At 38.7% G+C, this 23981-nt stretch overlaps 1 protein-coding gene across 1 annotated transcript; it reads right to left on the reverse strand.

Moving 5' to 3' along the window:
• Nucleotides 1-840: 840 nt before the first annotated feature.
• On the reverse strand, nt 841-2060 carry LOC111142272 (myogenic factor 6). The gene is made up of 3 exons (XM_022495323.1): nt 1542-2060; nt 1163-1253; nt 841-972 (listed from the first exon to the last, which is right to left on the reverse strand). Exons 1-3 carry the CDS (start codon nt 2058-2060, stop codon nt 854-856), a joined length of 729 nt encoding a protein of 242 aa, XP_022351031.1. The 3' UTR covers nt 841-853.
• Between the last annotated feature and the right edge of the window lie 21921 nt (nt 2061-23981).

A 23981-nucleotide genomic window follows, 5' to 3' on the forward strand; every position in this document is an offset into this window, starting at 1 on the left:
CTCTGGGTAAGTAAATCTTGCCCAGATCTCCAGGTAGAGGACGGTGAAAACATAAAAAAGGATGCTGATAAAAGAGAAAAGGGCAGATTTCCTCCTGGATAATTCTTCATTCTTAACCCCAAGTGTGAGGTCTATATGAGATAGAAAGTGAACAATTTAATTCAGACCCAGGAAAACAACTAATCTTCTTCCCTTACAGTCAGCCTTTAAGAACACACCCAAATAAATGGGCTTGTGTGGCGTCTTCGGTAAAATACGGCTCCTCTTTATTTATGTGCACCTGCGCCCAAACATATTTTTTCAGATGAATCAAATTAGGACCAACTTTGTCCATAAAGAAACTTATTTTTTAATATTACAATATCAGGATCCTCGCACATTTTATATGCAATCCGTCACTCCACATTTAAAATAATATTTCTTAGGTTTACATAAAAAATGAAAGTACTAAGATTATTTACAAAAATACATTCAATACCACTAACATTTAGAGGCAACGTTCCCACTTGGCTTCAGACAGGAATGAACTTCTTTTGAACATGGCACAAAGGGATCCCCGGAATCAAAGGAAGAGGTTACACAACTAACCACACAAACACAGAGTAAGGCTGCTAGGGCTAAGCTACTCGCGGTTCCAGAAGTAAAAGCCCAAAGCCGAAAGGCTTTTTCATCTGAGCGTGCACAACAGTTTCTGAGAAGTTTCTTTGTGAACAGGTCTCCTTCCCTTTCATAAACTCCTTGGTCTGCGTTCCTAAATGTTAATGTAATGTGACCCAGGCTCCAGGATTAGGCGAAGGAGGGAGGGTGGGGGTCTTCCTGCGCCGTGGAGGACATCCCACACTCCGGCCGCGAGCTACTTCTCCACCACCTCTTCCACGCAGGGCAGTTTGCGTTCCTCGGAGGAAATACTGTCCACGATGGAAGACAGGCATCGAAGGCTACTCGAGGCTGACGAATCGATGCTTGCCCCTCCTGAGCTCAGAAAAAGAAAAAACACTCAAGCACAGCATCCCCGGGCAAGGAAGTAGGAGGCAGCTCCGGGCCCCACGGGAGGACCCCGGCCCCGCGCGTCCCCGCCTTCCCTGCGAGCCCTTTCTTCCCTTCCACCCCAGGCCCCCTCCCGGGATATTCTCCAGCACGGCCCAGTGCCCTTTTACTTTACCTTCCTTGGCAGTTATCACGAGCCCCCTGGAATGATCCGAAACACTTGGCCACTGGGAGCTGCAGGTGCGCAGGAAATCCGCACCCTCAAGCTGGAGAAAAACCAAGGCCGCAGATTAGGAAAGAAACCTCGGTTCCGGGGAGGGAGTGGGGAGGCTCTGTGGGGGTGTTTCCCCTACTTCCTCGGGCTGGGGACAAATTTCCTGCCTACTGCAGGCACCCCGAGTTCACGGGTCACTGGGGGTTCACTGGAGAGGGAGCGGGAGGGGCGGGCGAGGAAGGGGACTGGGAAGGGAGACGGAGCAGCTGGAGGTTAAGGCCCCGAGGAAAGCGTCTAATCAGCCGGCGCATTCCCCTGCCCCAGCAGCATCTGGGCTTACATTCTCTTGCTTGGGTCTGTAGCTGAAGGGGTCCACCCCTAGCTCCTGCATTTTTTCCTGCTGATCCAACTGATGGAGCAGGTCCTGCAGCCGCTCGATGTAGCTGATGGCACTCCGCAGAATCTCCACCTTGGGCAGCCTCTGGTTGGGGTTGGCCACAGTCCGCCGCTTCAGTGCCTCGAAGGCCTCGTTGATTTTCTTTAGTCGCCTCCTCTCGCGCAGGGTGGCAGCTTTCCGCCGGTCCGTGGGGGCCGATTTTCTCTTGCAGGTCTTGCAAGCCCAGATCAGACATTGGCCCGGGCAGTGGGGGGGCTGCAGGCCCGGGGGCGCCAGGACGTGCTCCTCTCCGCTGCTGTCGCTCCCAGCTTCCGGGGGCATTTGGTCCTGGCAGGGGGACAAGGTACCATCACTCCCTGGGTACAAAGGAGAGCCCTCGGCCACTTCTAATGGCTGCAGAGTAACATTTTCCCCGTCCAAGTAGAAGAAATAGGAACCAGTTTCAAAAAGGTCCATCATCATGTTCTCCTCCTTGGCCTCTGACTCGGTCTGAACTGGGTGATGGGCTCAAAAACCCAGAGGAACCACCCAGATGGCATTTAATTAGTGCGGTGACATAAGTCGCCCCAGCTTTATATATAGTAGCTCCTGAAACTCAATCCAACTTTTAGCTGTCATGGAGCATCAGTCTCCCAATGTGATCACAGCCAGTGCTCTCCGGAATATCTGGTTTGAAAGAAAACTGAGAAGTGTCACCACCAGGACGACAGGACAATCTGTGTGCAGAACAGGTTAAAAAAAAAATACTCCAGGGAGAATCCTACAATTTAAATAAAACGTTGAATGCTTCCATTTAAGACAGTTTAGGTGCTAACCTGTTTACTGGGCAACTTCAAAACAACTGGGAATTTACACTGCTCCGTTCTCCTCCCCCATGCTCATCTGAATTCTAAGTATAGACCCATGATGAAAGATTTCAGAGGCAATAGCCATTGCTCCAAAATAGCCTGGTTAATATTTGCAGAGTGGTTAAGCTCTTTTCTCTGTCCCGCCTGTCAAAAAGATGCTATTCCTGTGATTAAAACCATTACAGTCCTTCAAAGTTATACATGACTTTCAGGCTTCAGCCTCAATAGCAGCAGGTAAATCTCTTTCCTCTCTTTTACTAAGGCTGTGAGATGATTTGGGAGCTGGAGGGGTGGCTGAATGGTGCTCAGATTCCTTCTCTGGCTATCTGCTTTGGGGTGGTGGCAACCAAGATCTGAATTCTGTACCCATCCCTAACGGGGAGCCGTGGTGTGGTACCAGTGAGGTAAGGGGTGGCAGAGGTTGGGGTTGTAATACACGGAATCACTTCTTTGAAAACAGTTTTAGTGGAAACAAGACTCACACCATAGCTACTTGCTATTTCAGAATTCTCTGCGCCCTTCCCCTACCCCAAGGTTCCCCCGTTATGGTTCCTACTCTGCACACTGTTCTCAGGGCTTGGTGGTTCACATCGTGATACCCATTGACTACAAATAAGTTGTTGTATAGGATTCAGATGAGAAAGGTGGCAACCAAGGCCCAAGCAAGGATTACCAATTTAGTTGTAGCCCGCCATGGTCCCGTGGTCAGGAACATAATACAATATAAGGATGAAGGAGAGCATCTCTAGATGGGAGAGAACCCCCTTCAAGTCCTAGCTAAGGTAATTTCAATTTATGTTTACATAGACAAGTACTACTTCTGGATTGCTCCAGGATACTAACAGTTGTATTATAGAATTTTGTAGAGGGTTGACTCCAATGGTGTCATGCTTGGGAAGCACTTAGCCTTATATGGGCTGCTTGATGAACATTAGTTAGCACTAAAAGCATAAGGCTATGTGCGGGGCTAAGACCATTTCGTACGAAGGAAAGAAAACACAGCTATTGCAAAGCATTTTTTTTTTCTTTTTTATTATTGCATTCTTTTCTTTTCCTTTCTCTTTCCTTTCTTTTCCTTTTCCCTCCCCGAGCTCTGCACCCTTCACCTGTAAATGGCCTTTGGGATGACAGTCAACCTTGGTTTTGTCCTCAATAGTTAGTGCCTGAAAAAGTAGATGGAAACATAAGGTCTTCCTATTCTATCCCCAAGTAGGGATAATTATAGGCTGTGTTCAATATGACTTTATTTTTTAGATGATTATGTGAAGACAGTATAAGGGATCAATGGGCAATGTAGGAACTAGCTACATTTTTGAGTCAAGTCACTAATTCCAGAAGATAATTCTTCATAGCCTTTTCTTACTGAGCCACAGGCTTCAGGGGTTATGTTCTGACATTTGGGACTGTTTTTACTTTTTTGTTATTGGGTAGCTGAATAATTTCCTATCAAGTTTGAGAACCATTTTTATGTTTTGTTTTGTTTTGTTTTGTTTTTAAGTAGGAAACATGGGGAAGAATAATATGAAGCCATTACCTCTTCTGTGACATTTCCTCCTATTTCTGACAGGGCTGGTTGCTAATATCAGCAGGTAAAACAGCAGATTGGGGGTCCTGACAACTCATCTTATAATGTGAAGACAATTTGAAAAGTCCCTTTTAACCAATAAAATATATTACATTATTGCTAAGATAATTAAGATAACAATAATTAAAATTCATTTATTCAACATTTTGGGGGTACCTACTAAGTGCCAGATAGTGTCCTGGGGGATAAGGATAAAACAGTAAAAAACAATCCCTTTTCTCATGGAGTTTTGAACCTAGAAGGGTGAATGAAAATCACTAAGTAGTAAAAAATATGAGAGAGAGCCCTCAATTTGGGGTGCAGAAGGCTTAGATTACAGTCATTTTAGCTTGTGAAGACTCTGTCAACTCTAATATCTCAAATTCTCACTTTTTTGTCCATAAAGTTGAAATAGTGACAAAAGATGTCATACTCTCAAAGGTAGTAATGAAGATGAAGTTTTTAAAATTGTGCAATCACTTCAAAAATGTTGCATATTCTATAAAAGTACTTTCATTAATGGAATTAGGTGTAGACAAAAATGAGATAAGAACAACATCACTTCTAAGGAATTTTGTTGCTTGGATAAGAGAAGGAACGTTAAGGTGGTACCATTCTGAGACTCACTGTTGATTTTAAGAGGTATGGCATAGGTGGGGCTTCACACGGTGAGCCTGCTATCTTTTTCCCTCATTCAAGTGTTGTCACTGGAGAAACAGTGAGTCAAAAATGTAGAAAGAAAAGATTCTAGAAAGTAGAAAAAGCTTTGAGGTGCTGATGAATATCACCCTCCCAGACAGGGGTGGCATTTCTTTGTGTGAATTCAAACTTTACTACAGAATTGTGGTCCCTTATTAAATTATAAAGCCCCTTTCCCAACATTCTCTAGAACTCGGGCCAATAAAATTTAGTGTTGTTGTTCACCTTGGTTGAAACAGGCTTTTCCTTCTTTTGTTGTTGTTTTGGGGGTTGGGGGTGGAGGTGGGAGGAGAGAAAAAGGAAATGCCAGCTTGGGAAATAACCACCCATTACTAGATTAGGTAATGGGAAAATATGCAGTGATTCCAAACAACTAACTGGTGAACTCTTGGAACTCAAACTGTTTACAGAATATGAGATGCCTGTAATTGCAGTTGCATTATTTCTCAGCAGAACTTGGGAGACGCAGACCTTGACAAGTGGTCCAAACAGGTTCGTGTAAACTGAAATCCTCCAAACTTTAAATAATGCAAATGCATTTAAAAAAAATTATGGACCAATTAATAATAATGAGAGAATAATAATATTAAGGATCACTTACTTCAGGGGCCTAGAGTTAATTCGTAACAAAATCTGAAACTAGGTTGGTGATAGTATTGAGAGTTTTCAAACAATTTGCCACCTTGTTGTTCTTACTTCATTGTTCTTACTTCATGCTTAGTTATTTGCAAATGCATTTTCTTCCCATCATCTCCACAAAAGCTTGACTATATCCAGTTCTCCGTGAAAAGGAGTGGGAGGGAAAGGATTACGGCTACTCAGTCAATGGTGGCCTGTGGCTACGAGCCTTTGGGAAGGTGTTGTAAGCAGTAGAAAAACAGCTTTGGAATGAGACAGAATCCAAGTTCCAGCCATTCTTCTTAAAAAAAATTTCTTTTTGGGGCGCCTGGGTGGCTCAGTGTGTTAAGCCGCTGCCTTCGGCTCGGGTCATGATCTCAGGGTCCTGGGATCGAGCCCCGCATCGGGCTCTCTGCTCAGCAGGGAGCCTGCTTCCTCCTCTTTCTCTGCCTGCCTCTCTGCCTGCTTGTGATCTCTCTCTGTCAAATAAATAAATAAAATCTAAAAAAAAAAAAAGAAAAAAGAAAAAAAGAAAAAAATTTCTTTTTAAGATTTTATTTATTTATTTGAGAGGAAGAGAACACGAGCTGGGGGAGGGGTGGCGGCAGAGGGAGAGGGAGAAGCAGACTCCCCACTGAGCAGGGCTTGGTCCCAGGACCCTGGGATCAGGAATTGAGCCTAAGGCAGATGCTTAACCAACCGAGCCACCAAGGCGCCCCACTGGCCATTCTTAATTATATATTCGGAGCCTCAGTTTTATTTTTTTTATTTTTTAAAGATTTTATTTATTTATTTGACAGAGAGAGAGATCACAAGTAGGCAGAGAGGCAGGCAGAGAGAGAGGGGGAAGCAGGCTCCCCACGGAGCAGAGAGCCAGATGCGGGGCTCAATCCCAGGACCCTGAGATCATGACCCAAGCCGAAGGCAGAGGCTTTAACCCACTGAGCCACCCAGGCGCCCTGGAGCCTTAATTTTTTATTAGAGATCAACTGGCATATATAACACATCCATCACAGGCATGTCCTTCACCTAAAATGAAATGATTAAACGTTGAGTCCATAATAAGGAATACGCACTCAACAAATGTTACTTTTTTCCCTTCCCTAACTCAGTTCTTAAGGCCTCTGATCGAAATAGCCAGAGTGAATTAATGGAAATACCTAGATTTGGTGAGACAAATTTTTAAGATGAATTTAGGGACCGAATGATGTTAATGGTATAGTGGAAGTGAAAATATTGCACATAGTGACTCCAATAAAGTGTTTGATGTATTTATGCCCCCAACAAATCTCTGGTTTCCTGCGGGACAGACGCTAATGAAAAATAACCACACAAATGAGTAACGGAATTAGGAACTTTGGAGGAAAGAGTGTGGTTGGAAGCTAGCATACAGTGACGAGTCTATCCTGAACTGGACGCTTGAGAAAGGACAGTTTGGGGATGGAAGTTCCTGAATGTGCGGTTGGTATTTCCAGGAAGCATGCCGAAGATTTTTAGCAAACCTGTGGGTTGGGATGGTGGCAACAGAAGGAGGAAGTTCAAGGAAGAAACCGTCACAGGTGAAGGTTTGTCAGAAACTGGTGAAGAGATTTCTGTGGGTCATGTCTAAAGAATCTGGCTCTATTGTAGCATAGTTGGGTTCAAAGAAAGCCATTTCACTGATAGCTGAGAAAGTAGGACTGAGAGCCAGAAGGAAGCAGCAATGAACAGAGAAAGAAGAGAGAAAAAAATGACAGAAGAAAGGAAGGGGGCTGGAGAGGAAAGAGGCAGGATGGACCGCGTGAACTTGGTGCAGCTTGCCTGTGAGAAAGGAGTCAACCAGGAGGCCTCTGACAGGCCTAAAGAATAGTGGAGAAGGAAAGGCCCAGTGACAGAAAGGGAAAATTCAGAAGAGGCAGATTAATGCTTGAAACTTATGGCAGCGCAGTGAGTAACATGAACCCAGCACCTGTAATTTACCTAATCGGCAAACAGTTTGTGCCCAGAGATTCCCCAACACTGTGGTAAAAATAGTTCTGCACTTAGACTGACAGAACATTCGAGTCACTTCAAAGAACATGGGGGAGGGGCACGGACCACGCAGAGGAACTGGGAAGATTTAAAAGGCAGGTCCTGCGCAGTCTCTAGAGGACGGCAGGGAGAGGTGATACCGGGAAATGAGGCAGGACCCGGGCTCCCGAGGACTCTGGTTTTGAGGCCTGCCCCAGAGCTGGTTGCCTTTTTAAAACAGCCGAGACACAGGTCTAAGACAAGCAAGGGAGGAACCAGACAGCTTCTATTCAGATCTTTTCATGAGTGTGTTGTTTGCTCTTTGCTCTCAGCTGGCCTGATTCCCTTCCATTTGGGAGTAGAACACTACTTCCACAAAACTCGTGTTCAGTTCACGCACTGACCACAAAAGATACTGTAAGAGCCTCTGGCACATTTCTTATTTTCTAGGCCATAATTTTCAGGGAAAGAGACAATGAATGCTCCTCTCCCTGTGAAACACTAATTCCTTACTGTTTACAAAAATGAAGTTTTCTTATAATTTTGTACTCTCCATTACTTTTCATTCAGATTGATAAATTGGGGAGCAAAATTCGGGAAGCTTTAGAATCTTTCCAGGTTAAATAATGCTTCCTGGTGACTGACCATCTGGGTCACCAACTGGTGTAGGTCTGCTTAGGATGGGAACCCAGGTGCCCTGACTTACGGCACTAAAACTGGGAAAATCCCATGCAAACCAAGGAGCTGGTCACCATATATCCCAGAAAAAAGACAATAGATGTCTACAGATATCTCTTCATAAATAAGACAACAGAGTGCAGGATATACAAAGTGACTTTAAAAAAAAAATTACAGTGATTACAAATACGAGGTTTGCCTTTAGATTCAAGTTCTAGGCCCAGCTCTTCCATTTGGAGATATTCGACCTTGGGCAAATTATATAACTTCTCTAAGTCTCAATTAACTAGTCCATAAGGTGGAAATAATTTTACTTTATTTAAGGTTGTTTTAAAGATTAAAACAATATCAATGAAACACTTAATATACAGTGTCTGGCCCATAGTAAAACTCAATACAAATCACTATTATATTATTTAACTTTTGACCGAAGAAAAGAAGGAAAATCATCCAACTACATATCACCTTAATAAATCACACTCTTCTTTGTTTTCTGTATGTCGAAAAATTTCATATAATGTAATATTACATAATGTAAGTGTTGTGTTATGTTATTTAAAAATATAAATCTAATACAATATTACATATATGTTACCTTTTGTACTTAAAATATTACATGACCTTTTTCATGATACTACATACAACTATTGTTTAAAATGTCTAAAAGACACGAAGTAATTTTTCAGTGTCATTTACATCTTTTAAAAACCAAATGAATTGTGCTATTTAGAGCATCCAAATTATAGTAGGGTCTGGTGTTACTAGCTTTGCTCAGCTAAACAGATGTCTCCTGTGTAGAACGGTTTGCCAAGTATTTTGTTACTGTCCTCCAACTGGCTGGTTATGACATATTGTCCAAAATAGTTGGTGCTTTAATGCCAATGTCAGAGTCTCCTGTGACAAATAGTCACCACTGTACAAACACATTTATTCCATAAAGTTTTTCTACCGGTTTAGGGGGAAAAAAGTTGTTTAGTCAGCCATACACACACATTTCATACTCTCTGAGAAGCTCAAACATTTCTGCCTCCTGATAATACATGTTAGTTTTTAGAATAGTGATATAAGCACTCCAACAATTAGAATATGTTTAAATTGTATATTATCTGGAGCTTTTTCAGTACAGAAATAACATGGTTGATGTGTCCCTGGTCACGTAAAATATATGTTAAGTTTTATCTTCCTTGATTTCGTGATCTAGGCTAGATGTTGTGATTGGAAAAGACTTTGCTATGTAATTTTACAGTAAAAGTATACCCGGTTTATTAAACCATGTAAATTAATTTTTCTTTTTCTTCTATTTAAGCATAAACTATCATGAGATTTAAGCTCTTTGACAATATAATGTACAAGAAGTGGTACTTTGAGAGTGTAGACTTTAAAAGTAGAGTGCAGTTTTACATTTTATTTTGTAAAGTCATAGTCATTATTCAACTCTGAAAAAAAAAAAAGTGACAGGCCCTGTGTTGAAGTGCTTTAATGAATGATCTCATACCATCTTCACAGTGTTTTACCAAGCATGTTAAGTAATTAAGAGAGAGAAAGCAAAGAGAAATTTGTCTACTTGCTCAAGTTCACGTGCTTATAAACCAATCCTGGTTCTTATACCAGTGATTGATACAATCAGAAAGAAGTTCTTATTCTGAGCCTCCTTACAGTAACCAATAGAAGGATAGTCTTCAGTGGTGGGGGGGAAATCTCAGGGCAAACAAACTTAGAGGACCTTTAAATATTTATTTGGCAGCCTGTAGGGTAACTTATTTTCTAGTAGAGGACCAAAAGAGACAGTGTTGAGAGCTGACGGCTGAGGTTTGGATCTGTGTTTGGTTGCATTGGGAAATAGCAATGCAACTGTGTTTTCCATGTTACTGCCACGGACAGGCAGCCTGTCCCATATACATGATGCAAGAGTGCCTGGGTGGCTCAGCTGGTTGAGCGACTGCCTTCAGCTCAAGTCATGATCCTGGAGTCCCGGAATGGAGTCCTTGCATCTGGCTCCCTGCTCCATGAGGGGTCTACTTCTCCCTCTGACCTTCCCCCTCTCATGCTCACTCTCTCATTCTCTCTCTCTCTCTCAAATGAATAAATAAAATCTTAAAAAATACATAAAATAAAAATAAAAGTGTACATAAAGAAGCACAGGGGAAAAGATGGAGTAGTTTTGTGCACTCAGGACGGGGTATAAGTAGGGTGGAAAGACCGTATTCTCTGAGTCCTGAATTACACTGTGCTCCATCTCACCCTTGTCCTCCTTCAGTCTGCCCACTTTCAGTAGTTACAAAGACTGTAATTAAGGGAGAGCAACAGATTGCAGCAAATGGAAGGTACCCAGAGTCCATTCATGGATGCTTGTCGGACCAAGTCAGAAGCTGTAACTCACCTATAATCTGCTGAGCAGCCACGCTTATAATCTGTGTGGGCCAAACTGGATTCCCCAAATGAAGGCTCAGTGTACGGCCTCCTGAATTCTTGATGTCTCAGGCATATTTGGTTACTGATGCTTAACTGGCTGGCTAGCCCTTCCTTTGCCGACAAGCATAGGCTGCCCCTGCTTGATCGACGTCCAATTTGTTTTCCAAGCCATTTGCTTTGATATTTAATTTCATCTATTCTTCTTCTTTCTCCTCTTATAGTCTAGGGTAGGACTGAATATTCTGAAAAATGGCAAATGTATATTATATCTGCTTTCACAATAATTATGTATGGGCTTCCAACTAGAATTGCTGTTTGCTTCATTGTTGACCTACCTTATTTTAATTCTTTACTATGAATCTGTCTTTATAAAAAGTTATAGTATCATCTCATTTCGATTGGCCTCTGTCCATTCCTTGGACTTTGTTTCTTTTTGGAAGCTGCTATTTTATCTATGTACAGTCCCACACCAAACCCTATATTCCACATCGGGTTTATGTGCCTGCTGGAGAGTCTGTCACTTACTACCATATTTCTTAAATTTCTAGATCTCAAGTTACAAACATTGATATGATTAACTATTTAGCAATAGATCCAACTTTACCACTTCTGACTCCATATTCTTCATGTATTTTAAAATTTTCAAGATGAAAAAAAAAATTTTCAAGATGATTTTCCCTTTTTAAAATACATCCTTTCAAATGTTTGCTTAATTAACAGACTAATTAAATATTAGATTTAATATTAAGTGAAATATTAAGTGAATATTAAGTGAAAGCTTCAGAGTTCCCATAAACTCCCACATGAAATGTTTTTTAAATTTCCATTTATTCTCATTCTCTTTTTCTACCTCTTCCTTAACAAGCCTTTATTCTGTGCAGAATTTTGTATTAAACTTAGAGAGATCTATATATTTGCCCTCACAGTGTTCGTTTTGGTACCTTTGGTTTATTAATGTGAATTACATTGATGTTCAAAAGATTATTTCACATAAGTCATTTATAAAGAAAGCCTTTCTTAAGAAATCTTTTTAACATAGTGTCTTCCTAAAATAGAGAGGAAACATACTTCAAATTTTCTATTTATTAATTATGCTTTTAATCAGATTTAATAATCAGGAAAAAAGTTTCTTTTTATTGCTATTCATTTATTGACAGAACAGAGAAAATTGAGTTTTGAGTGGGGTTGCTCCTGAAAAAAAGCTAGAACTTAAAATATTTTAGTTCCAAATATTTTAAAACTCACTTAGAAATAAGATCGTTTGGGCTTGAAAGAGTCTTTTTCTCTCTCAAAAATAATGGACACATTTTGGTTCAAGAATTACATCGCTGAGGGTAGAATTTCTTTCTAAATTTGTTTCCAAGAAAACAGACGATCATATGCTGCTGGAGATCAAAAAAATAAGACGCCCACATAGCCCGTAATAAAACATTCTTTTCTGCTCAATGCAGGCTAATGTGGGCTGTGACAAGCATGACTCCTATGATGGATATTTGGTAAAGTTCGATGTTCTTTTCATACAAACAAGGGCTCTATTAACATGGTTTCCTCAACTCCACTTCTCACTTCCAAATCCTCTAGGAACTGACACCAACTGTCCATTTTGACACTTGTTCATTAATTTCCTTTCAATAGAACTATTCTCTTTGCTCAGCTGTTGCAGCAATGTAAGGTTTTACCAACTCTTCTGACGCGGGTTTTTGTCGAACATTCTGTCTGTATCCAGAAGACAATATAACCCCAGAGCCCTCAGGTATGTCCCCGAGTCATTGGTGCAGTTTCCACTTGTTACATTACCCATGCTCACAGAGGGAAACTTTAGCTTGACCTCTTCAACAATGAAAAGAGAAAAATAGATTCGTTCTCTCTACCTAAACTACTGTCTGAGGTTCTGTAAATGGTGGCCATTAATCTGTGCCAGTCCTTCCTTTCCTAACTTGCCTCCTTCCACACACCTGACCAGAGTGGAGCCAACAGATCCTGAGTTCTAAATGGCTTACAGAAAATCTTTTTCCCCCACTCCATTTGGGAGGTGTGAATACGCCCACCATGTGGGAAGGGTCCCTTCACCACCATGACTGGAAGCACTAACAGATCCTAGGGAACAGAGAATGAATGTTGTATCTCTTTGTGAAATATGGCCAACCTGGCTAACTTTTACTCACAATTGGGAAACTCCAGCTCTTTTAGGATTAAAGGATATAATAATGAGTAATAAAAGGCATGGTTGGAGTTGAGTATAACATTTGTTTTGTAGTAAAATAAAGTTGGACCATGCACAATGGTATGTCTTTTCCATGGCACAACAAGCTCTTTACTTGTGTGTCAGTTTTTGTTTGAGGTCAGTGAGAAACATCACATCACGAAGAAAGAATGCAAGAATCAAGGGTTGCTTTGCTCTTTACCAATCTGTTGCGCTGTTCTCAGAAATATTTGCATTTGAAGTTGCCAAAAGATAGCAATTTTTTTTTTTGTGGCTGCTATGCTTAAAACTAACGTTTAAGTGTAATAAGTGGTATTTGATTATTTTTATATTCTTTTAACATTTTATTCAGATCGGTGTGGTTTAGTCTTTCAGATTTTTGTATTATGTTATATAATGTAATAGCGTTAGGAACATATGCTACTTTTTTTTAAAGAACTAAGTAATTTCAAGATATTAATTCTTTCATGTTCATATATGATTCTAAGATAACTAGACTTCTTATGTTTCCAACTTTATTTTTACTTCTTTGAGGGTTTGGTATTTTATATAGCTTTCTGAAACTCCCATAGCAGATTTTTTTTTCTTTAATCTTATCCATTTCAATTCACCAAAAAGCTTATTTTTTTCCCGACTTTGAAGAAAATCCCAGTCTTCTCAATGGAATAAGTTATCTTTTGAAGATTAAAGTGATGATTAAAATCAGCTTTTGGACATATGCTAATACTATAATACTATTTTTGGCAGTGGTGTTACTTAAAGAGTTTTATAAATACGTTATCTTAGCAATAACCTCAGCCACAGGAAAAAATGAAGCACGATCTTATAAGATCTTATAAGATTAGTGTGAGATTTCCTGAGGGTGCAGTAATTTAGCTCTACCTTTAGAAGTGGGCAACAAGACTTTTCTGGGGGCTCTGGGGCTTTTAATAGTCTATCTAGAGAAAAGGCAAATAATGGAAAGAGAAGGGGGAGGGGCAGGGAAGAAAGGAGAGGGAAGGGGAGGGCAGGGCTAGGAGAGTAAGAGTAGGTTGTGAAATGATTCTGAGTTCAGAACTGACAACCAGATTTCCACCAAAATCCACTCTCTAAGAAATCCAGTGTTTTGAAAATCAAGGCATATTTGGAATTATTTTAAATGCTTAGCATTCCCATATAACACAAAAGGCTTTAGGGTAAAGCCCATTTTTTTATGGCATGCTTCCTTGGGCACAAAATTTGATGAAAGAGCACTGTCCCAGGAAGCTTGCAAACACTTGGGTTGTCTCACATGAAAGGTGCCTGAAAGGTGATGACTGTGAGGAACTCACAAGGAAACTATTCGTGGGGTCTGGAGCAGCAGACGCTGCCCATTTTTCACAACTGTCTCTTTCCATATAGCTCATATTGATTATAATATCAGCTTCGAGAATTATTCAGAACCAAGCACTTACCCCATTGCCCTATAATGCTTATTCGTTCATACGACCCATTCTCAAGGGCAGGAACCATGGAACCATCAGTACTTGGAAAAGGACCTGGTGGAGAACAGGAACTACGTCATCTTTGCGGCGCCAGTTCACAAGAATGGTGATTGTCAAAATCCGCCTCGACTTTTCCGAGATGAAGGGGCATTTTTCTTCAGTAGGGATTTATTGCTATTTTTATTTCTACTTAGGATTTGCTTGTTTATTCATGCTTTGTTCAAAAGACGTGTAATCAGGGTCAGTACAAGATATAATGAACATTTACTGTCTTTGGAAAGGGTTCTCTGACCTTTGTTTTGATAGAAGTTCCCAGAAACTTTACGGGACCAGGAGCTCCCTTACTCAAAACAACACTTTATAGCCAAACTTCTCTTTTTGTACATGAAATTACTAGGACTCAGATACTAAGTCTAACTAATTAATTGCTAAATCTGACCATCACAACTTAATTAGGGTAGAGAATTTGAGTTCAGGCACTCACACTGTGTTTATATGAGACTATGACTGTTCATTGGTTGTTCCTTTTAAAAAAAAAAAGATTTTATTCATTTGAGAGAGAGAGATAGCGAGAGAAAGCATGAGCAGGGGTAGGGGAGAGGGAGAAGCAGGCTCCCATTGAGCGGGGAACCGGACTCGAGGCTCCATCCAAAGACCCTGAGATCATGACCTGAGCTGAAGGCGGACACTTAACCGACTGAGCCACACAGGCGCCCCAAGGCTGTTCATTTTAAAAGTATTGGTGGGTCGGTTGTTCCTGGTCACCCAGCTCCTGAATACCTGGCCATCCTTGATGTTTCTGGCCTCCGTGTCAACAAAAGTCACTACTGGCCCCATTAGAGTGAGAGCCTCAGGATAAGGCTTAGTTCAGGATAAGCTTAGGATAATTACCTCACACCCAGCCACTCCCCGGGACACTCTTGAGAAGCTGATCTGTGTTGTTATCTGCTCACCTCCTGAAACCCTGCAGCTTCTGTTTCCTGGGTACCTGAAGGTAGTTACAACAGTATGGAATTCAGCATGGACAGTTGTAACACGTAACTCCCCTCACTACATCTTTTAACTTTCTTCTTCATAAAGTTTTGGCTTTATAGTAATAAAATTGTGTTTTAATTTACCTTAAAAGAACTTAGTTTTGTAAAAAAAATTTTAATCCAGTAAATCTTCATTTTAAAAAAAGATATCTTTAAAACATTAAACATACCGGATAGCCCCGTTATAAAAGGCCTTTGAAATGAAGACGGTAGACTATATAAGGCACTTATTGAAACAACCAGGCCTCAAGGTTTATTTTAAGAAGCAGTCTTGGTATCAATTGCATCAGAATCCCTAAGGGAGCTTGTTAAAATTCGGATTCCCATGACCCACTGCAGCCAGCTGAAGTAGAATATTTCTGTAAATGCTAATAGAGTTGTTGCTGGAATTCAGTGTGTCTAGCACAGTGCTTTTTCATCTCGGCTGGGAAGTTTAGAAAACACCAGGTGATTTTAATGCACAGTCAAGTTTGAGAACCCCAGATCTAACACAATGACCAGCACTTACTAGATGCCCAGTGATTGACAGATACCCTTGTTAGACGAATAGAAGCTAGTAACTAATTAAAAACCAATCTCTAAATTTAATTTACTAACGGAAAGGAGGAGCAATGAAATCTCCAGTATATGTATTTTTTACTTCAAATAAGACTAGATCTTGGATATTTATCTCCCAAAATACATATAGTTAAATGATTTTACATTAGGTAAGAATAAATAGCATTTAAATTATAAATAGCATTGGTAATGTTGTATAATACAACTCCTTTTCTTGAGGAAAGTCCTACTTTAAAACATGGGTTCAGAACACAATGTCAAGAAGAGGTAAAACCATAGTTCAGTTACTGAAATCTCCAAATTCCCATATGATAATAAAAAAGGGATGATAAACACCAATATTTAATTGCATACTTACCATGAGACATTTAAAATAATTGTTTAAAATTAAAAATTTAGATATATTAACTTTTTAAAAAATAATATCTCTAATAGTTAATATCACATCTAAATCTACACTGCTTTTAAAGTAAAAGCTTTTAAAGTAAAAGCAAACATGTAGCAAAACGTGCTGGGATGACTCACCTATCCCCCATGCGTCATTTCTTTTATAAAGAATTCTTCACTGGAATAACATTTGCATAAACATCTCTTAAACTGTGATTTTTTTGACACAATGGCATTCTTCTTGGTGAATAATCACCTACTTTGTTATATTATGAAAAGTATAAGAGCTGAAGTGCAAACTATTCCATATTATAATGTTGACTTTGCTAGATTATGTGAAATATTGTTTAAAAATTAGATAGTAGGGGCACCTGGGTGGCTCAGTGGGTTAAAGTCTTTGCCTTCGGCTCAGGCCATGATCTCAGGGTCCTGGGATTGAGCCCCACATCGGGCTCTCTGCTTGGTGGGGAGGCTGCTTCCTCCTCTTTCTCTCTCTCTCTGCCTACTTGTGATCTGTCAAATAAATGAAAATAAAAGTCTTAAAAAAAAATTAGACAGTAAGTTCCTGTTTAATATAGTTAGATTGTATTCAGTATGCAAAAAAAGACATTTCTTAAAAATTGAGCTTAATATAACAAACATTTTAAAAAATAAGAATCCAATAAACTTAGAAAAACATAATAGAAAACTCGGTAGAATAGGCCTTGCCGTTCAACTAACTGACTTTAGCACATTTATGGATAATTCATTTAAAATATTTTTTTGTAAATTGCACATAATTCAAGCCTGAACTTTGAAAGCAAAACAGTCATACTTCACGTCAATGCTGTAAATATCCCAATTACCTTATTAAACATTTCTATAAAATCCTGATGCATTTCTCTCTCTGACCATGACCAGAAAAAAGAAGAAAAAGGAAAAGGAATGTAAAGCACGACTCCAAATTGTACATAATAGCTACACTTACAAAAAAAAAAAAAAAAAAAAGTTACACTTAGCTACTGGAATTTTGATTGATATACACTTTTTAAAGAGATTTTTCTGGTGTTAAAAAAATCTATAAGCATTTTCTACTTTTGTAATGAGAAAATCAAATGAAGATCATTTAAGAAAATCAAATAAAACAAAAAACTAGAACTAGTATATCTGGCAAATAACACAAATAATTTTTAGGACCAGGAAACAAGACCTGTAGCACATTTACAGCAAAGTTTGCTTGATGCTGACCCAGAAGTATTGAAGGAATATATTGTAAATTTCCCTGGATAAGGACAAAATTCTTCGCAGAGTTTGGGGCAAGGCTGAGCTTTTTGGTTAAATGGAATTGCTTCTGATACACATGAGGACTCTGACACAGGGAACCAGGTAGCCAGCTCCACACGACAAGCTTCAATTATCTGGGAAATTCAGTCCTTCCTAGTTAGAACAGATTTTGTTACATGCTACTTTACTTAAATTTTTTGGACTGGGAAGTAAGTTTACCCAAAGTGACCCAGTAGTCTAAACTCCAGATTTTGTTTCTGGGACATAGGTATGTCTTGGAATTCTTGTAAATTGTGGGGAAAAATGTAAACATTTCATGTTGAAGTGGTATGATCCTTTGGGCATTAAAAGTTGGGTGAGAGATTATCCTAAAAGAGTAAAATTATTTATGGTCATTAAAGGGAAATAAGGCCATGCACATACTAAGATTTGTTTGCTCCAAAATTCATTTTGGTTAATGGTGAGGTGGGTAAATTTAACATGATTCTTTCTTAGCAGCCAATTTCTTTTCATCATTTACTGAATAACGTCTTTTTTTCACTGTGATTTTTTTTCCTTACTAACATTTTAAAACCTTCTAACTTGGTCTGTGTTAGAAAAACTTGTTTCATTGAGGTATTGCCTGCTTCTCATATCAGTAATATAATTTATTTAGATGATAAACCATCTTAATAGCTGAAAGAATAATTCTCCCATCACTCTTACTACTCAAAAAATCTTAAGCTATTTCCCAGTTATTTACTCTTTCAGATAAACGTAAGAAGTTTTTACAAATTTGAAATAATCTAATTTGAAAAGTCTAATTTGAAAAATCTAATTTGAAAAGTTCTTTATAACAGGCTTCCCTTACCAAAAAATTTAATATTTTAGATTTTCCTATTTTATAGTTTTCTTCAGAAATGCCCTATAAATTTAATCTCATGGAATTTTATAATATTTTGGACATTATAAGTGAACTAATTTTTCTCATTATATCTTCTCACTCATTAATTGGCTATTTATAGTTTTGGTATATTTCTTTTGGGCTCACCTACATTAGAGAATTTGTTATTACTTATAAAATTTTTCAGGATACTTATTTCTGTCTTCTAGGTTCTTTTTCTTTTTTGCTACAATATTTTTGTATCAAATAATGGCAATTTTGACTTTTACTGTTATTTTTGTTATTGTTTTGGTTAGATTAGCGGTATATATTTTTGGTAACTGATTTTGATAATTTTTTTTTTTTTTTGCCTCGAATAGCTCTCTAATACCCTAGTTACTTAAGGAATTCATTCATTCACCATTTATTTAGAGCTTATGCTCTATGAAGGAGAGATATAGAGATATAGATAAATATGTGTATGTGTGTATGTCTAATCTACATCCCTATCATTCATCCATCCATCTATCTATCATCTATCATCTATCTATCACCGTTTATCTATCTTCAGGAGATAAGGGGTCATTGACATCAGCCTGGGTCTCTCTACTTTGTGTCTGTTTCTGAGGAAAGAAGTCGCCTTTAAATCTAGCTGGCATGTAGGACTCTGCTCTCTGCTGACCCACTTTCCTGCCTTTGCCTTTTCTTGGATCTGCAAGCGCCAGTTCCTGGACTCTCTTCAGCCTTGCCCCACCTGCCTGTTATGACATGTTACCTCTCCCCAGCCCCCACTCATGTGTCCTGCTAGCCTGGTTTGCCACCTGTTGCTCACTCCCATCCTCTGTTGGACCCCGCGAGCGTGCAGGGACAGCTGGATCCCGACCTGCCCCTGCATCTCCAGCAGCAGCCTCACTCTGTGGATTATCTTGTTCCAAGTTTCTTCTGAAACAGCCTCACCCTGCCTTTTTAGTCTAATTCATTTTGATAAGGTTTTTTAAAAAATGTGCTAAACCTATTCCTGACTCCTTAAAGAGTAAATAAAATTTAAAGAGGAAAAAAAAATGTTTTCATCAAGAGGACCTTGGTTGTGATAGGTATTATTGTTCTGTCTAGGGGCCACTGAAATATGCTGGATTTCAAATGGTCCTGAATTTTCGACTTTGAAGGCCTATGTGCTTTTAATAAAAAGGGGTGTGTGTGTGGGTGTGGGTGTGCATACAATATTAAGGATATAATCTATTGGCTTTGCTGTTTTCAAACCGCTGTGAACTGGGAAACCAAGTTTGCTGAAGTGTTTATAATGTTAGGGAGGGGAAAGGCTGTTGATAAATTATGTTTGAATAAGTCGCCCAAATGTACAGAATTCTTTTTCATCAACTTGAGTTGTTTTAAAGGTTTTCTGCATTTTCTCATGATCTTGGTTTCATTCTGAATCGATGAGAATCCTGAACAAACCACACCATGTTGATGCCCCCTTCCCTGCTCTCCCGCCTTTATCTGTGATCCAGCCGTGTTTGCTCCCCGATCAGAGAGATAATTTAGCCTGTGTGCATTGGTAAGAAGAGAGGCTGTCACATAGGTGATATTATTTTACTTCTGCTATGGCAAACTTTCGACTGGACATGTTTGTTTGAGTTTCTCTTGAGTATTAGATGTTACGGCAAACGCTACGTGAATAAGATCAGCAGCACTTAGTCTTTGTTCACAAGTGGTTGACAATCTTGTAAGTGGGGAATGCCAGTGGATAAGAGCTATTGGGGAAAATGGAGGCGCCAACAAATGGTTTTAGGAATGTGAAGGGTGGGCTTTTGTAGGCAAGTATTCTTACTGGGCTGAGTCTAGAAAAAGAGAGTAATACCGTGGGAAGGATTTTTTTTTTTTGAAAAGATTTATTTAGTTTTAGAGAGAGAGATTGTGTGTGGGGAGGAGAGGGGGTGAGGGGGAAGGAGCGAGAAACCGAAGCAGTCTCAGTGCAGAGTGCAGAACCCAGCGCAGGGCTCGATCTCAGGACCCTGAGATCGTGACCTGAATGGAAACCAAGAGTCGGGCACTTAGTGCCACCTAGGTGCCCCCAAAGGATTTTTTTTTTTTAAATGAGTTTAATTTGACAGACAATGAAGGCTATTGAACAGATTAGTGAAATGATCAGAGCTGAGAGCTAGGGAGATAAATCTGGCACTAAGCTGTAGAGAACTGGAAAAATAAATAAACAAGGCAATTTGGTTTGGACCAAATATATACTGGAGGGGGCAGCAAATTACAGAAAGAAGACTGGATTAGGTCCCTGAATTCAAAGGCCAGCACTACCACTGGCCATGTGGCATAAATAATTTGTATGAAGTGGCCTAATTTAGACAATATCAAGAAATTTCTGTTCTTGAAGATGTGAGTAATTAGCATTCACGTGTGTGTGTGTTCTGTGTCTAATTAGGGAAGATCAAAGATATTATATATACAGTGGTCTCTAGGTAATAAATTGGGGTATGGTGGTTGACACTCACCTTTGAAATCAGACTTCCGGTCTCAAACCTAGATTCTTATACTTACTTAGTGTGTAACCTGGGGCAGATTATTTAACCTTTTTTGCTTTTGTTTTCTCATTTGTAAAACACAGTAGCACCTAACTCTAAGAATTGTCAGAAGATTAATTCATTAGCATTTGTGAAGTCTTTAGAAGAGTGCCTGGCACATAATAAGAATGCAATAAAGACAAGGGTTACTAAGTTACAATAAATAAAATTATAATAGTCTATTTTATGCAGATTATTCACATCACAATTTTTAATAGTCCAGGGCACAGGCATTAATCCTGTTTGCCTGCATCTGTTTAGGAAGATGGTGTCCTTAGACTCATGAAACTCTGTCCAGCAAGTGAATTCTTCATATCTTCCATGATAATTCACCTGGTTATAAATACTAAATGAGTAAGAACATAGTGAATTCTTTGGGAAGCTCTTGGAGCATGTCAAGTTTTATTTTTAATGTTTAAAACACCAATTGTTAGGGCTTAGGGAATGTGGTGGGTAAATAACAGAAGTAAATAAATATTTCCATTTTGTGCTCATTCAATCAGGAGAGCAGGACACTTTGCTAGATCTGTGAAAATAATACGTAAATATTTTATGTGATTTAGTAAATTTTTAGAGTTTAAAATTTACTCATGTTTGTAGAAGTGTGAATTGTTTCAAACACAAAGAGAACTTTAAAGAATGATATAAACTTTTTCATTCATTACTTCATTTTGACAAATCTGTGTTGCCATATAGACTATGTTTCAAATTTTAAAACAAGACTTATAAATGCACTTGAAACCCTTGGGGATCCTCCTGATTCCATGGCAATCCATCACCGTACCTGTGTTCCTCCCATGTCAGAAGAAACCATGATTCTCATGTGAAATAATTCATGAAAATATGTACTATTTGTTGTATTTTTAAGAATTCTGTAAATGGTATATTGTAACTATTTTGTGACTATTTTTTCATTATCCTTCTATTTTTTAAATGAACTTTATTGAACTATAATTTACATGAAATAAAATGCACTCGTGTATACAATTTTTTAAAGTTTTAAAAATTTATTTATTTTAGAGAGAGAGAGTGAGTGGAGGCTGGGGTGGAGGGAAAGGGAGAGAGAATCTTAAGCAGATTCCATGCTGAGCATAGAGCCTCACTTGGGGCTCAGTCTCACAACCCTGAGATCATGACCTGAACTGAAATACAGGGTGGCCTTGGTGGCTCAGTCAGTTAAGTGTCCAGCTCTTGGTTTTGCCTCAGGTCATGGAATCATGGGTTCTGAGATCAAGCCGCCTGTAGGATTCTGCACTCAGTGGGAAGTCTGCTTGAAGATTCTCTCCCTCTGCTCCTCTTCCCACTTATGCACTCGCATGGTCTCTCTCTCTCTCTCTTTCTCTGAAATAAATAAATAGATCTTAAAAAAAGAACACTAGATTTTTAATTTCTCTTAGATAAATGCCTAGGAGTGGAAATGCTGGGTAAAATGATAATATGGTCTTATGTTTAACTTTATAAGAAGTTACAAAACTTTTTTCAAAAGTGGCTACCATTTATTTCCAGTTCCAACTGTTCTAAATCCTCTCCAAGATGACTTGAAATGACCAGTCATTTTAATTTTAATCATTCTAATGGTATGATTATCTCATTCTGATTTTAATTTGCATTTCCTTGTCGACTAATGATGTTGAGCACCTTTTCATGTATTGGCCATTTGTGTGAGAGTGTGTGTGTGTGTGTGTATGTGGTGGGGGTGGGGTGGGGTGGGTGTATGTGTATCATTCTGTAAATATACATGTGTTCTGGATACAAGTCTCCTGTGACATTCTCCCAGCCTGTGGTTTTTTTTTTTTAAGATTTTATTTATTTATTTGACAGACAGAGATCACAAATAAGCAGAGAAGCAGGCAGAGAGAGAGGAGGAAGCAGGCTCCCTGCCAAACTGAGAGTCCAACGTGGGGCTTGATCCCAGGACCCTGGGATCATGACCTGAGCCGAAGGCAGAGGCTTTAACCCACTGAGCCACCCAGGCACCCCCGACCTTTCATTTTCTTAATAGTGCCTTTTGAAGAACAGAAAGTTATACTTTTGATGAAGAACAATTTATTTTTATATTACATTTCATTTTTTGTACTCCAAGAAATCTTTGCTTATCCCAAGGTAATAAGGATTTTTTTTTAGTTTCTTTTCTATAAGCTTTATAGTTTTAATTATTATATTTAGGTCTGTATTACATTTCAATTTAATTTTTGTATTTGTTAAATGAGATAGAGATAAAAATTTTTTTCCAAATGGACATTATTGGAAAGACACTCTTTTCCCATTGAATTACCTTGTCATCTTTGTTGAAAAACAACTGATCAGATATGTGAGGATTTATTTTTGACTTTCTATTTTTTCTTTTAATGAAAACACTGTATATCTATAGTGTAAATCATTAAACTGTATTCTATTTAAAATTTATTTTCACTATTCTAGTCTTTGCATCATTTCTATATAGCTGCAAAACCAGCCTATCAATTTCTAGAAAAGAAAAGCCTTATGGTATTAAGATTGCTATTTCAGGGTCACCTGGGTGGTGCAGTCCGTTAGGCATATGAAACTTGGTTTGGCTCGGGTCATGATCTCAGGGTTGTGAGATTGAGCCCTGTGTCAGGGTCCACACTTAGCATATGTGTGGAGAACTGATATCTTAGCAATGTTGAGTTTTTGAGTTCATGGAAATGTATTTAAAAAATTATTTGAATATTCTTTAATTCTTCTCATCAATATAATTTCTGGTATACAGATCCTGTACCTATTTTGTTAAATTTATTCTTAAGTATGTTTATAGATGCTATTGCTAATGGTATTTTTAATAAATTTCCTGTTGTTCATTGATCATATGTAGAAATAAAATTGATCTTTGTATCTTGATCTTATATCTTGTAACCTTTTTAAAGCTATTATCATACTTAGCAGCTCTTTTTAAAAATAGATTTCTCAAGGATTTCCTCGCACATAATTATACCTTCTACTCACATAGACAGTTTTGTTTCTTCCTTTAGAAACCTTATTTCTTTTGTTTCCTTTTCTTGTCTTATTGTAATGGCTAGGAACACCAGTACAATGTAGAATAGAAGTTGTGAGAGTGGGTATTTTTGCCATTTTCTTGATCTTGGAGTGAGAGCCTTTAATATTTCACTATTAAGTATGATATTAGCTCTAGTTTTTTTTTTTTTTTTGTAGCTGCCCTTAATCAGTTTTTTAAATTATTAAAGATTTTATTTTAATTTATTTGAGAGAGAGAGAA

The sequence above is a fragment of the Enhydra lutris genome, unplaced genomic scaffold (genome assembly GCF_002288905.1).
Source record: "Enhydra lutris kenyoni isolate GAN:26980312 unplaced genomic scaffold, ASM228890v2 scaffoldscaffold7, whole genome shotgun sequence".
In the NCBI taxonomy this organism is placed as follows: domain Eukaryota; kingdom Metazoa; phylum Chordata; class Mammalia; order Carnivora; family Mustelidae; genus Enhydra; species Enhydra lutris.